We start from the raw sequence: 15,373 nt of genomic DNA, 5'->3' as shown, positions 1-15,373 counted from the left end.
TTTTCTTTTTTATGCGAGTTTAACCATTGTTGGCAAACCAGGTTTTGACTCGGAAAACTAGGCCGAGTTTGGTCAAAAGATTAGAAACCTGACCAAGGGTCATGGAGACTCATCCTGTATTAAAAAATGAAAAAACTTGAAGCAAATCATACCGAGTCATTCAAGACTCGTTTGTTTTGCCCGAGTCACAACAAAACGGTTGATTCTTGAAAAAAAAAATTAAGTCGGCATTTTTAAATATTTTCAAACTAAAATATATTCTAATGATGTTAAATGTTCAATGTCTGAGGTCTTCTGTATTGAATTTAGTGAGTATTGAATATATACATCTAAATTTTAATTGAAAAAACATGATTCATAACCGTAAGTCCATAACACCTCCAAGGCCGATTTTATCACTTTCATCCAAGAGACGATGAATGATGGGCTTCATAAAAAAAATTTGAAAAACAAACACTTTTATTATGTTTTGTGTCATTTATTTGGATTACTTAAGAAAGATTAGTATGTAAATAAGAGGGGGAAATTTGACATGACTTGCCTGGTTTTTTGCAACTCTCTCTTACTCACTAGGTTTGAAGAGAATGAGTCGAGACACAAAACCTGGTTTTCCAATAATGAATTAAACCTGAAAAATACGTTTATTATTTATGCTGCGTTTGGTAGTCATTTAGTTTCAGAAACGACATTTCGTGTCAAAAACAGAATTTTCAGTTTTTATGTCAAAATGTCATTTTAAAACAAAAAAAATAATATTTGGCGAACCTGTTTCAGGATCGATTACCTTAGTTGTTCATTTTTTTGTATTTGGAACGAAATTGAAATGACAGAATAAGGTTTCATTGTTCCATCATTTTGCGTTTCTAGCTTCTTCTTTTTTTTTTTTCTTTTTTTTCCGAATTCCAGAAAAAAAAAACTGAAAAAACTCCAAGCTAACACCAAACCCTTTATTCCATTTTTTTTATCCCATAGAATGGAAACATTTTTCTAAATGACTACCAAACGTAGCCTTGATCCATCAAAATTGTTCATTTGGAGGGGTAACATGGGAACCCTAACTGTGATTGAATTGGATCGAGCCAACGCGGACTTGACCAGACTTTGCTTGCAAATCTGCTTAGTATGGACAGATGTATCTTACCACGAACAACTAGAATATCAAGGACTATTGTCACTCCAAACGCATTTATTTATTAGATATAAAGCTCGACTTTCTGTTCGTTTCTCTTCCCCACCCCAAACTCAAGAACATATCCGGTCTAATCACTCATCAAAACCATGCCTGGTATACTGCAAATGTCAAGGCATTAACATTTAACTAGACTAGACCCAATCTTCAGAGTCAAAAGTTGGCATATTTGAAAGAGAAAATATGTTGACCCCTCTTCTCTTTCAACTTTAATAACAGAATTTTGCTTAGTGTAACCACGGTTCGATACACAGTTTGTCACCATACCGAATTTATTCTCCTTCGTAAGAATAAGGGTGGTCTTATCTTATATGATTACAAATATTAATGATAGTTTAGTGCTAACCATGGATGGTTTACATAGACAATTTGCCTTCCTAATAATCCCTAACTGTCTAATATGAAAGAAAGGCTTTGTCTAGATTATTTGCCACTTCCAAGGAACTATATTTCTTTAGGGGGATTAAAACAGCTCGCAAAGCTCCTGAAGTCTCTCACATTTTTTTTGCTGATGTCACTAGAGCTACCCATGACGATATTTCCACGATTAAATGTATTCTGGATTTATTCTCTAACATATGTAGGCTTTCAATCAACATAAAAGTGGGGTGCTTTTAGCTCTAATGTTTCCCCCTCTACCAAGGCTGCTCTTTGTCAAACTATGGGTACTGCTGAAATAAAGACTGACTCAACCTTTTTCATCATAGGATAAGATCTAAAGGTTTTACTCATATTGTTGGAAGGGTTCAAAACAAACTTTCTCTATGGAAAGCTAATCTTTTATCCTATGCGGGTATATCAGTTCTAATTCAATTTGCCCTATCTTCTATTCATGCTTACCTCATGTCTTGTTTTGCTTTCCCTAAGTCCATTTGTAAGAAGCTTCACTTCTGGAATGATGAAAAAGATCAATCCAAGAAACTTCATCTTATTGGGTGGCACAAGGTTTGTTCCCCCCAAGTCTCAAAGGGGTTTGGGCATTAGAACCTCCAAAATCCAAAATAAAGCCCTCCTCTTGAAGTTGGGGTGGCTTCTTCCTAAAAAAAAACTCTCTATGAGCCTATTGTTGCTTTCAAATACTTTTCTAACAGGTTGGTATTTGATCAGTCTACAATTACAAAAGAGTTTCTTGTACCTAGAATAGCATTGTTAAGTATTATTCTCACCCTTTAAAAAATGATATATATGAAAATTGGGAATGGTAGAAATACTAATTTTTGGATAGACCCATGGATACCTACTATTACCAATTTCACATTGGTAAATACCATTAGTAATAGACCAGATTCTACTTGCCAAAATCTGGTAAAGGATTTCATTAATAGAAATAATTAGAATTCTAGCTAACTTTCATCCCTGCTCCCCCTCTCCAAAGTTAATGATATTTTAAAAATTCCAATTTCCTTAAACACTGATTCATGGTGGTGTAAGATATCCAAAACAGGAATCTTTAGCACTAAATTGGCTGCGAGATTTCTAATTTCTGGCTCACCTACTAACCAAATTGGATTATCAAATAGGTGTGCCTACTTATCTCTTTGCCCACATTGCTGGTGTTTTCTTTGGAAATCAAACTCCACCAAAAATTTAAGATCTTTCTATGGAGATTAGCTCGTGAAGGAATACCGACCAAAGATATTCTGAGGAAATGGATTGATATTGATCTAACATGTGGGGTGTGTCCTAGACAGCAAGAATCCATTATGCATGTGTTTCTCTCATGCGACTTTTCTAGAACAATTTGGCCAGTCAGGCCGCTGGGTTATAGACCAAAGTTTTTTTTCTTCTAAATTGGAATTTTAAGCTTGTGTTAATGTACTTCTTTACTTCTGTTCCTGAGAACAATTTGAATTCTTTCTTTACTATTTTCACTACTATATTTTATTACATATGGCTACTTAGAAATAAGATTACTTATAATCAGGAAAGCCCAAATCTTCATTTGATTCTTCGCCATGTGAAGCAATCGACTGCCCAAGTGTCACACGAATCCACCTATCCTAATCTGTGTGGGGTTCACGAATTCTAGTGCCAATTTCTCAGCATGGGCAAATTGCATCATTTATAATGAAATGTGTCTCACTAAGTGCTGATTATATTTTCACGAATTCTAGTGCCAATTTCTCAGCATGGGCAAATTGCATCATTTATAATGAAATGTGTCTCACTAAGTGCTGATTATATTATGACTAAAAATACCAATGATGCAAACACTTGAGGGTTTCTCATGGGCATGAAGCTAGCTAAGGATGCTGGGTGGAGGATCAGGGAGGCTTGAACTGACTCTACAAAGCTTGAACAACTAACTTTTAAATCATAGTACCATACCGTGGCCTTTGAGCTTTTATTTTTTATTTTTTATTTATTTTTTTGAAACTACACAATCTTTTGTCTGACACTACTATTTGTCTCAGGCCTTCTAACGAAGAGGTACACTTATGCAAACAATTGCTAATCAGGTGCTACAAACTAACTCATTTTGTTGATCTGAAATCGTACAAAGATGTAACATTCCTCCTTAATTAATTTTTCATTGTTTTATCAAAAAAATGGCTCTTTGTTGTTGCCTTTATTATTTAGGCAAAAGCTTTCAACTCAACCTGTTTAGGAAGCCTTTCTAAAACTACTCAAATATCTGCTTCATGCTATATCAGATGGGACCTAACACATACATGTCAAGTTTCAATCCAAATGGGCTTTGGGGGCACAAGCAAGGAAAAACAAAAATGTCATGCATCCAAATACAACTAGTACCCAAAAATAAATAATACCAACCCACTAAATAGTACGGGTAAATATCCCGTTCATCACCCACGACATTAACATCCATCGATAGCATTGGTGGCCCAATCAGGTGAAAGGGCACGGCATCCCTGACCCTGAATCAGTAGTTTGACGCTTTTCCATTTCACCTCGTTAGGCCAGAGTGCACTTGCCAGCTGCCATATGATGATGATGGTATTTTCATTTCGGCCACTTAAACTATATATCTCAAAACTGAAACCTCATATTAACTGTTCATTGCCGTGTCCCTGAATTTTACACCTTTACCTAGTTTGTATGATATTACATAATGTAGATAGCCCTCGGCAATTCACCGAGGGAGAAACCGAAGGGACAGAAATTCCCACAAAAAGAATAGCAATAGTAATAACTGAAAGGTTAAGCATAGCCTATTGGCCATCATTACGGATCAATATCGCAGCTGGCATTGTTAGTGGGGACAAATCGCCACTGCGTTGCTTTTGTTATCGTCGTGTGCCCATTTGCCACTCCTCTTTAGTGGCAATATATCTGCAGAGCTCACTGCCACTGGACTGTCCTCATCACAGTTGCTTCTTCTGTAGGGTAGCCGCTCCTTCCCGTTGCTGCTTCTTCCCTGCTGGCATTCTGCCAGGGAAAGCCCACCTCAACAATCTCTCCCAAGTGTAACAGGTCGAGAACATTAGCAATGCCCAAATTATAAGCTTCCCCTGTAACTCCTTCGGAAGTGGCACCAGCTTTAGCCAATCATTCAAGTTCCTGAACATATCTGAAGTGATGACAGTGAAAAACCCAGCAGCAGCCAACAAAGCATACATGAATGGTTTGTTCTCAGGGATGCTCTGGTTGAATGGATGGCCCATGTAGTTCACAGCAAAGGTGGCAACCTGGATCATCATGTTCACCATGTACGAGACGGTATTCACCAGGTTGGGGTGGAAGTCTGAGTCTGGTTCTATGCATTCCTCTGGCATAAACTTGCTAGCTTCATTGACAGCAGAAATCAAGAACAGGAGGTGAACGGCAAATTGACCTAGGAGGGAAAGAAAGACGTATGCACAGAAGATGTTTGGGTGAGGCCGGGCAGCTGAGAGGGTTGGAAGGGGACGGGCATGAGAAATAAAGAGGAAAAAGGCAGCTGTGAAGATTCCACTAATTGTGGCCTGCATGTCCCCAAGCTTGACACCATCCAGGTACATTACACTGAGCACATATGCTGTTGCAAGGCAGTTGAGGCCAAGGATCTTGAACATCTGGAGGGTGGTTACCAATGTACTGCGGCCCTGCCGAATTATATCCACGGTGGGGGCAACAGATGCATGTTTTGCTGTGAAGGGTGATGCCATAGATGCATCACCAAGCTTCACAAGGGGTGTGGAACGACCGTCACCCTCCTCATTCATTTCATCCATGAGCTGCTTCAATTTCTGCCTCTGCTTCTCAGCAGCTGTAATATGACGATTACTACCGGAGGGAACCCTAGGGTCCACCGTGGAGAGAGTTTTGCTATCTCCATTTAACTCTGAGCCAGATTTTGGTTTCTTTGGCTTGGCTGGCTTTGTTTTGGGTTTAGATGATTGGGAGGATGACGAATCTCCAGATTGAGCTGGCGGCACTGCATTGAGTAAAGCAACTCCTACATGGGCCTGAAAAATTAGGAGCGTAAATATATCTATTTTTGTTTTGCTGGATCATAGAAATGAAATTGTCAGCCAAAACCTTAAACAATTATCCAAACGAAGAATGGTACCAATGCAGAAGACAAGATTAGTTAGCTGCCTCTGAGATTCACCGAGGAAGAAAATTCGTAATATATGACAAACTAAACTAAACCTAATAAAAGACGTGATGCTTCACAGTGCACACCAAAAAATTGCAGCCTCTTTAATACAGAAAAGACTCCGCCCAAAAGGCAAGCAAATGTGAGCTCTAAAGAAAAAAATAAATATATAAATAAATTGTATAATTGAATCATCCAGCACTAATTTTTTTTTTTGGTGCAAGCACTAAATCTTGATAACAGAAAGAAAAGAAGTCAACTCAGAAAATGTTGCATTTGAAGAAGAAAAAAAATTCTAAGCACATAATCCACATAACTATGGTCCTTAAATTTGCACCACATCAAGATGTAAGACTGGGGTTCTCAATCACCTACGAGATTAGGGCTAGGAAACCCTAAACAGAGACTAACCAGTAAACAGAAATCAGGCTTAAAAACTCAGATCCAGAAACCCAGATTTAAAGAAGTTTTGAGTTGCAATTGGAAATCTATTCTGAAGCCAGTAATTGATTAAGCAGGTTGATAGCAGGGTTTGTGTAAGAATAAAGTCTGAAACTGATCTAGAAATAAGCATAAACTTGAATCAGAATATTCTAATAGAAGTAGAAATCCCACGTAAAAGAAATTAGGAAAACGGACATGATATGCAATTGGAGGACAGAGAGAAGGATGGTCAGGAATCCACCGAAATCCTTGCGGAATCTACAGCAGAGAACTACTGAATCCACAGCAGTCCATACCCGAATCCACAGACCATAGTTGCAGGCAAAGCTATTCGTCCATTCAGAAATCACAGGGTAGGCTGATAGGCCTTTACATATTTATATAACTTAAGAAAAAACCAAATTCCTACGAGTCCTCCCATTGACAAGCAGTCTTGGGAGAGTCCTATGCTCACCAAAGCTTTCACATAATAATAAGAAACAACCCACTGACTCGGAAACCAGCCATAGGCTATAATGGGGTCATCTAAACAGATCAAGCAACTGAATAAAAATCCCAAACTATGGCTGGACAAATAAAAGTCCTAATCCAGACAACTAAAACACCTAATAACAAATAAAATAAATGAATAAAAGACTCCAACTAGCCCTGCGATTCTTATAGGGAAAACCAGAACTGAACCTATCTTGAACTGCATGCCTGGTTTAAGCCAGAACAAACCGCCTGCCATTCTAGCTTACTTTCTTTCTTTTACTGACATGTTCGGAATTCTGCATCAACTCTCACCTGGCTTGAAAAACTCGATCACGAGTTTGTAGTGGTGAAGAATCAACATGATGGGTGTATCCTCCTTCAGCCCAAAACAAAATTCCAGGTGCATGGACAATAGGAATAAAATTCACAACCTTGGGAAGAGGTTCAAAGAGCAAGCTGAGTTAAACATAAAGGCACTACCACAAGTAGATGAGAGAAAATCAATCAAAGAAAAGGAGCGTAAGATTGAGGACTTAACTTCTTAAACAGAGTCAACAAAGGAAGAAACAATTCCCCCACACAAAATTCTGATGTGGATTGTGAATGTGGCGAGGAGACAGATTATAGATGATTGATGAATCAATGATTCAAGATAAAAATCTAGTTCTTTGCAATGCAGACGATTCTCCTTCACTTTGAGAGCAAGCTGTAATAGACAAGTTTTTTTCGGGTTTGAAACTGCCAGTGCGGCACCTTAGCCAACTCCTAAACAAGGCCAGCCTTACACCATCCAAGCCATCTTACCATGCACCCAAACGTGCCTTCACAATAATTGACAGGACGCAACTCCCACACAAGCAACACACTATGTCAAGCTCCCTTGACCTAACCCACACTATCACTTCATTGCATCTCACCAAGGCACTCGCCCAACAACTAAGGGCTAAGGCCACTTTAGAGGCCAAGCCAGACAACCCAGAAGCCGCTTCCCTGCATTCTAGCATAGACACTCAGGCAACACCAAGGATTCCCTTGTCATCAGAGCGCATCACCAGTGCCACACTGCCATCAGGTAAACTATGCCACACACCGACTCAAAGCCATGACCAAGCCAATTATCAAGCTTGAACTTAGGGTGCCATTACAGCCCCACTTGGCTATCGATCCACCTTCCTCCATACAAAGCATAACAAAGGTTTGCTAGACCTATGGAACACTAGTCCACGTTGTGCCACTGCTGTCACACTATGGGTGCTAGTAGCTAGCACCAACACAGACACATCCAAAGGCATGCCAAACCTAAGCTATGCCTAAGACAAACACCACAAGTCATGGGATAGACTACTTGAACAAGCCTTGTACTGCTACTAACTCATAGGAGGTGCTGATAGCATATACAGACCCAAAACTCTGACTCCACGCAATGTGCCATGCTAGCACTAATGTAGGACTGGGCCACTAGTAACCTAACCCACAATAGGATCACAGGTACAGTCAAAACAGTAGGTTATAACACCTAAACCCAGCAACAGAAAATAGGGAAGCACCCAGACAGTAGGCTAATGTTAAGGTCTTTTCATACTTAAGACACTCGTAGATCTGCAACACAACTCTAAGGTGAAACTCAGTCACAAGAGAACAAACATTAAGGTATTCTGGTCAGTCGGCAGAACAGATGAAAGGTTATTAACCAGAAAATAAACTAGTTTCTCAAGATAGTAATTAACTCAGATAGGAAAGATCCTCCAGTTGAGGGCATGGTTACTAGGATAGAACAACACTTCAGCCCTTGTTCATGGCTAGATCATGAGTCATGCTAGGAATTCAAAAATAGCAAGTAAGATTCAGAAATAGTAACTTAGTAAAAAAGAGCAACCCAGTGCACGAGGCTCCCACTACGGCAGGGTTTGGGAGGGGCAAATGTACTCAGCCTTAACCCATGCTTCGCAAGACAGGCTATTTTCAAGGTTTAAGCCTGTGACCAACATGTTGCAATAGTGCAATTTAACCGTTGCACCACAGGCTCGCCCAGAAATAGTAACTTAGTACCTTAGGAAAATCCAACCAGTAGATAGACAAGAAACTTTAACCAAAGGTAATCCATGGCTAGGGGAAGAACATTCCCAGAACTGAACTTACTCTAATAGCTAAATGAGAATAATACCACCATGAAACTTGCTGTCCAGAAACCCATATTTGATGGTGTCACAGGGAACTGATAAACCTTCAGTCACAGCCAACGTTGATGGATCAAGGGAACCACCATCTCATGCATCAGCAGTAGTAAAAAGGGTAGAATATGAAACCCACAAAATATACTGTAATGGCTGGTTGCAGTTGCAATAAAATAGAAAGTAACAGTGAAAGGATAGAAGAGATGAAAGGAGAGGACATAACCAAGGCCTCTCATCAATGGCCTTAGTCAGTCTCACTAACCTAGGTTTCTCACCTAAAGCTACTGTTTCACACAGCCATGGCACAAAACAATTCTTATTCCTCTTCATATCATGGGGAGGACTCTATGGTCCCATACACTTACAATGGCTATGGCCAAAAATAAGAAAGGAAAGAGAAATAAAAAGAAAGTCTCTCGCAAAGAAAGAATGGGACTTGTACAACAAGTAACTCTACCAACAAAGAAAGAATGGGACTTGTACAGCAAGTTAATCTACCATCTTAGCTATTAAACCAAAACAGAAATTATCTAACAGCCTAAGATTACAAAGAAATAAAATAACTTAACATATTCCCCCTGATTCTGGTTTTGGGGTGAACCAGAAAACATCATCCCAATGACTGGTATGGCCCATAATCCCATTAGGTGACTTAAGTGAACCGTGGCCCATTTAAGTGGTGTGAGCCTGATTATATTGGCTCCAATGACTGTATCACCTGCCTAGGAACCTATCTACATCAGCTCCCCCCTCCCCCGGCTTAGAAACATTTGACTCTGACAAATGTAGAAAGACAAGTAGCGCTTGTAAAGATTCGGATTGGAGAGTCGAAAGTCATCTACATGGATCCATGTGTAATCAAATTGAGGACGTCCTTCCATTTTACGAGAAAATAATAGTACTCACCACCCCGTGTTGTAGTGAACTTATTAATTATCATCAAGAGCATCTTGTTGTTGGGGATATGCCCCTCACTCCACACTTTTGAAATGGTTTTGATGATAACAAACAAATGGGAACATTTGGCATTTAATTTTAAGTGGTGTGCTATAGTGATGAACTAAGTGACATGAATATCATACAAGCCACAAGAAGCTCATGATATGGTCTTACAAGCTTCAAGATACAAGCTATAAGAAGACCAAGATATAAAGGCTACACAAGGAAAAAGTCATGAAGTTGTGGAGAAGACGACGGGCCTTGAAGTCGCAAGAAGGCATTGCAAGGACTTAAAGATAAAATCAAGAAAAGACAAAAGACTGAAGTTTGAAGATTTTTATGTCGTCTAGCGTAGGATAGTGCACTGCATGTTCACTGAACTGCATCTCATTGCATCTTGCATTCTCTTCTTTCATCTCATATATCTCGTGACTTAGACTGACCTTAAGAGGTACCCAAATTACGTCAAATGATAGCCCAAACATTGGTGATTATGTATTGCATCAAGTTGGTCAAAATAAGCCAAAACAGGCAGGAAAAGCACCAATTGTATGAACCGGTTCACAGAGGTGGTTTCAGGGTTACAAACTGAGGCCAACCGAGACGAACCGGATCCAACCAGTCGACAGGCCTGCCACCGGTTTGCCAGAAAGCCTGTAATGGTTATTTTTAACGGCTATATTCTCCAATAGATAGTTGATCTGGTATGAACCGGTTCTGTACAGGTCGACCAGTTCACCTAACATATGACCGTTAGAGCTTAACTTAATAACCATAATACCCTCTAATTACACCTATAAAAACCATTACTGTGGCTCATTGAATACAACATTTACTGTCAATTGTGAGCAATTAATTGAGTATTCAAGCCATCATTATTGAGTTCAGAGACTATGCACTTTTCATGCATTCCAAGAAGAACTCAAGTAAGCTTTCTACAATCATTGTGTTGATATACACTCCAAGCAAATCTTTAAAATTAAGGTGCAATTGTTCTTTACATTTTTCTTTTCATATTTGCACTCATGCCCTAGGTAACATTCTACCTCTATTCTTATTTCTCGTAATTGTTTTATTGACCCAAGAGTTGTTTGAACTCTATGACTGGGTTGTGTACACGTGTCTAGACTATACTTAGACCTCTTGTGTAGGACTCTCATCCTTGAGAGATGCCACAAGGACCCTCCCATCTTGTAAAGAGATCATTGTAAGGATCCTCTTATCCTCAAAAGATTTTGTAAAAGGTGAACTTTTCCCCACCTATTGTATTGAAAGAGGAAAAGCTAAAGGAATACCCTATCAAGGGGATCTTGAGGGAAGTGGACTAGACTCAGTTGGGTCGAACCACTATAAATCTTGGTGTTCAATGTATAAATGGATTTTTTAACTTAGTTAATTTACATTTCCGCATTCAATTCATCACTCTATTAAGCCAAATTTTGAAAATTATAAATAACACTTCTACCCCATCTTTGACCAGGGACACAAAAAGGAAGCTGTAGAGCATGTTTAATATCACCATCGTACTGTAGACCAAGATAGGGAGCGTAGCAAAGTCTCAACTGCAGGAACTTTTAATCAAAGAACAACTAAAACCAGCCCATCAACATAACAAAAAAATCAGAATAATATATGATAGTCCAACAGGCTATCGATTTCAACAGGAAATACCATTGAGCGTCAAATCAGTAGCAACCCTTAGGACTTAGACCAGGGACTGATAAGCACCTCAAATAGGTTCAAAACAACTGATAACCATAAGCCAGAATCCAAATACTAATGGAAAATAAGGACAGATTTACCGAACACAGTCCTGGACAGAACAGGCCACTAAAAGACTAAAGAAAGGAGATTTTTAATATCTCATCAACCAGGGATCAGAATGGCCTCAGACTTGGGTCGATCCTTACCTGGATAGGAGGGAACTATCGACCAGAATTGGAGAGCACAGCCATGGCTGAAACTAATCCAACAGAAGAGGCCGACTGTCACTCTTGACAGAAATTCTGGGCAGAATTTTGAAAATATAAATACCTGGTTTGTTTGGCAGCAGTAGATCCTTAGATATAAAACTTGAAAGAAAAAGAAGAAAACACTTGCAAGAACCACCCGGGCTTCTCACCGCAAGGCGTCGACCAGATCGAACACCAGCCCCATCATCCTTGATCAAACACAAGGTAAGTCTCAGCAGAGACATTGCAGCGGCAGCAGCAGTTTTTTTGTTCTTCAAAAATCGTGGGGCTTAATGGGAGCCCTCTCCTTTATTTATAATAATGATGGGGGGTTTACAAATAGAAAAATAAATAAAAGACAACTCTAGTTTCCAATTCTGAAAATAGAAACTAGGAAAATACAAAAACTGAAATTAGAAACTAACTTTTGACTGAATTTAGAAAGTAATTAATGGCTGAAATTAGCAACTAATTAACCCCCATCAAGGTCCAAATCGTGGGCCAATAGACTAGACCTGGTTGACCCATCTCAGCCACTATGGTCGACCCTCTTCTTCCTCCTTGAGTAGGTCTTCAATGCTGCATCACATCGTCTGTATGGTGGCCCACAAAAACAGTAAGATCAGAAACAATGAAAACATTGCTAATTTCATGTCAGGTTGTGGCTCTGTCATGCTGGTTCAGTGCTGGGTACACCTCTATATCAGACACAAGAACTGAAAAGGACAACCTTGCCTTTGCTTGAATCTGTGTATAGGTTTCAGTAGAAGAAGCACTTCCTCCATCATGGTTTCCAATGACGAAGGGTTCTCGTTCGAGCAACAAGTGATCTTAATATGACGCCCCCACTGCCTGGTCTGTAAAGTCTTTGGGCACTAATCCAGTTAATGCCACCCTCATCCTCCTATCCCCTTGGAACAAGCTCCCCCTCCCGACCCCACTGTAGAACCGCTTCTTCCTGACACCACCACATCTGCTTGCACCCACCCTCACATCATCCAAGGTTTAAGATCTCGCTCTCGCCTGCCATCTCGCTAATCCAAAAATGAGAGATCTCGCCGAGATCATGTATTTTTTCCCTATCAAATCGGCGGTCGGTCTCGATGGCTGTATGATCTTTGTAGCCCCTGAAAGTTGGTATTTACCCTATTTTAGGCCTTCCAAACACAATGGAAACATCAGTTTTATAAAAATCAAACCTAAAATTGTACTTTGACTTCGTATCCTATGTAAGTAGTCTCCGACTCTTCAGACCTTAGCTCTATTCGACAATCCACAATCCACATTCCACAATCAACACATGACGCAACATAATCATAAGAATTTAAAAGACATCATATGTAAGAAAAGTGACTCCAAATGTGATAAGGAGGTAATATTCTCCACTCTTTAAGCTTCAATGTGTAGGAATGGAGATCCTCAAGAAAAAACACCAAAATCCTCGCTCCTTACTGTTTTTTCTTCAAAAAAGTAGAGAAAGGCGAGATTTGGCAAGATCTCGGTCGAGTTTCTGTACAATTTGTATCTCGCCATGCATCTCGTCTCACCTTTCTGAAAAAAATGAGATATTAGCGAGATCTTGCCGAGATCTTGAACCATGACATCATCTACACTCCTCCCCAACCCCTCTTCCATTGGATGAACTCAATCCCTCTTCCAGTAGGGGCCGAAGAAGGAGCCATTGTCGCAGGGAGCCTCTGGATCTCCCCGTGGACACGATGCAATTCAACTACCGCTAGTACATACCCCCACAAGGACCGTCGGTAGAAACCCTTTCTCTGTCTTCCAACATGTTGCTGACATTGCTCCCGATTCTGTGCCAGATTCTAAGGCAGAGCCTACCTTCATCGGTCTCTCTACCCATCTAGTCCCTTGAGTCGCTTTCTCTAGGATCACCCTGCCGCTATCTTGATTATGTAACCTTCGGTGCAGTCCTCCCGCAGCTCCTTCGTCCATCGCATTTGCTCCTCTGTTGGCTCCCACCTCCATTCAAGGCAATGGAAGGGTATATAACCCCCTCAACCGCCCCTTTTGGCCCCTGCCCTCTACCAAGATTAGGGTCGGTCCTAGTCACCCAACCTGCACAACTTTGTCGGAACCTCCTATCCCTATCTAACCCATCGACCCAACTTCTGGCACAAGTCATCCCACTTTTCTCCCCATATCCTTGGGCTTTGCCAACCTCACCCTCATCCTAGTAGCAGTCAAACTCTTCGGCCCATCCATCCCACTCCTCTTTGGCCCACTGGGACTCCTCAATGTCGAGCCCTCTTAACCAGTCACCCCTATCTAGCACTCCAACCCCTACTAGGATGGACCTTGTCATCTCCCAATCGGGTCGGCCGGCCCATTCTCTCTTCCCCTGCACAACCCATGTAACTTCTTCTTTTCCTCCTGATCGGCTTATGATCCACTTGGACCGTTCTTCTCTCGAGTGAGGCCTCCCACCCTTCCCCTTCCTCTCCCCCTCCAGACTCTTCTCCATCCCTCTGTCCAACCCCTCACACACCTTCCTTCCCTTGATCATCCATCATCCCCCCTTCGTTATTACCACAGGCGTCATTTAAGCTCCCCTCTATATCCCAAGAATTTGTCCCACCCAGCCTCTTTCTTGCCCAGCCCTGTGAGGCTCTTGCCACTTCCTTCTCTCCCTACCTAATGTATCAAGAGGTCTTCTAGATTTCTTGAGTTCCCTATCCCTCGTCAGATCACGAAGTTTGTTCTCTCTTCAAGCTCCATCATGCTGTCTTCTACTGCCAGTACGAGGGTTTTGGCCTTCGATTGAGAACGGAAATCCATTGTCATGCCTTTTTCCTGGTCATTTTGTTGTAATTTGGTGGGCAAGCCTACATTTATTACTGCTTCAATTCTGGATTGAGTGCAATCTCAAGATAGTCCACATGTCCAGATTTGAGTCTCTTTCTTGTTGGTTGTTGGATCATTGTTAGCTTTGGCCCCCTCTTGATGCGTAGTCTCCCCTTAATTGTCTATTTAGTTTTGCCCTTTCTCTTTTTCAGGCCCTTACTTCCCTCCCTCTGTAAGGCTGGGGCTTGTTAGTTGTTTGTTGTATTGTTTATTCCCCCCACCCCCCCCCCTTCTATTCATTTAAAAAAAAAAAAAAACCCTCCAGTTTTATCGTCTCTTAAAATTTAATTACTCTTACATCCAGAGGGTACTGAACTATTCTGAACATTAACAAAACTACTCGTTCAACTTGAGTTATTTGTCACTTTTGGGCCCATAGCAATCTAATTTTAGGGATTTGGAACCTGGAATCCCATCAAAGTAAAGTCCTAGAATTATTAGGAATTTAAGTCCATATTACATTCTGTGTTCTGTTATTAGTCGTATTTTGAGCGTCAAATACAAGTCTATTTTGACTACTCCAAGTTGTATTTGAATTCCAAGTCAATTTAGAACTATTAGATAGTCATTATTGATGTTTCTTCAAGGACTGTAGATTCAGTTCTGGTTCTGTGGATTTCAGACCATGCTCTAGTAGATTCAGGAGTTGTTTAGCTGCAGTGGATTACAGGTGAAGCTTTGGTGGGACCCCAGATTTGGTGGATTCTAAATTTAATATGCAGTATATCTTCTCCAACCTCTGACTCCATTCCATCGATTTCTGGTCAGAATTCTTCAATTTCATACCCTGCGT

At 40.5% G+C, this 15,373-nt stretch overlaps 1 protein-coding gene across 4 annotated transcripts in view; it reads right to left on the bottom strand.

Moving 5' to 3' along the window:
- Window positions 1–4,176: 4,176 nt before the first annotated feature.
- Window positions 4,177–15,373, bottom strand: part of LOC122084383 (probable manganese-transporting ATPase PDR2) — a 58,423-nt gene continuing 47,226 nt past the window's right edge. For all 4 annotated transcript variants that reach the window (XM_042652601.1, XM_042652598.1, XM_042652599.1 and 1 more), the window contains one exon: window positions 4,177–5,598. In XM_042652601.1, coding sequence (XP_042508535.1) covers window positions 4,516–5,598 — 1,083 coding nt within the window. In that variant the 3' untranslated portion in view covers window positions 4,177–4,515. The remainder of the gene's footprint in view (window positions 5,599–15,373) is intronic.

The sequence above is a fragment of the Macadamia integrifolia genome, chromosome 7, assembly GCF_013358625.1.
Source record: "Macadamia integrifolia cultivar HAES 741 chromosome 7, SCU_Mint_v3, whole genome shotgun sequence".
Lineage (NCBI taxonomy): Eukaryota > Viridiplantae > Streptophyta > Magnoliopsida > Proteales > Proteaceae > Macadamia > Macadamia integrifolia.
This window is presented reverse-complemented; position numbering and strand designations above follow the sequence as displayed.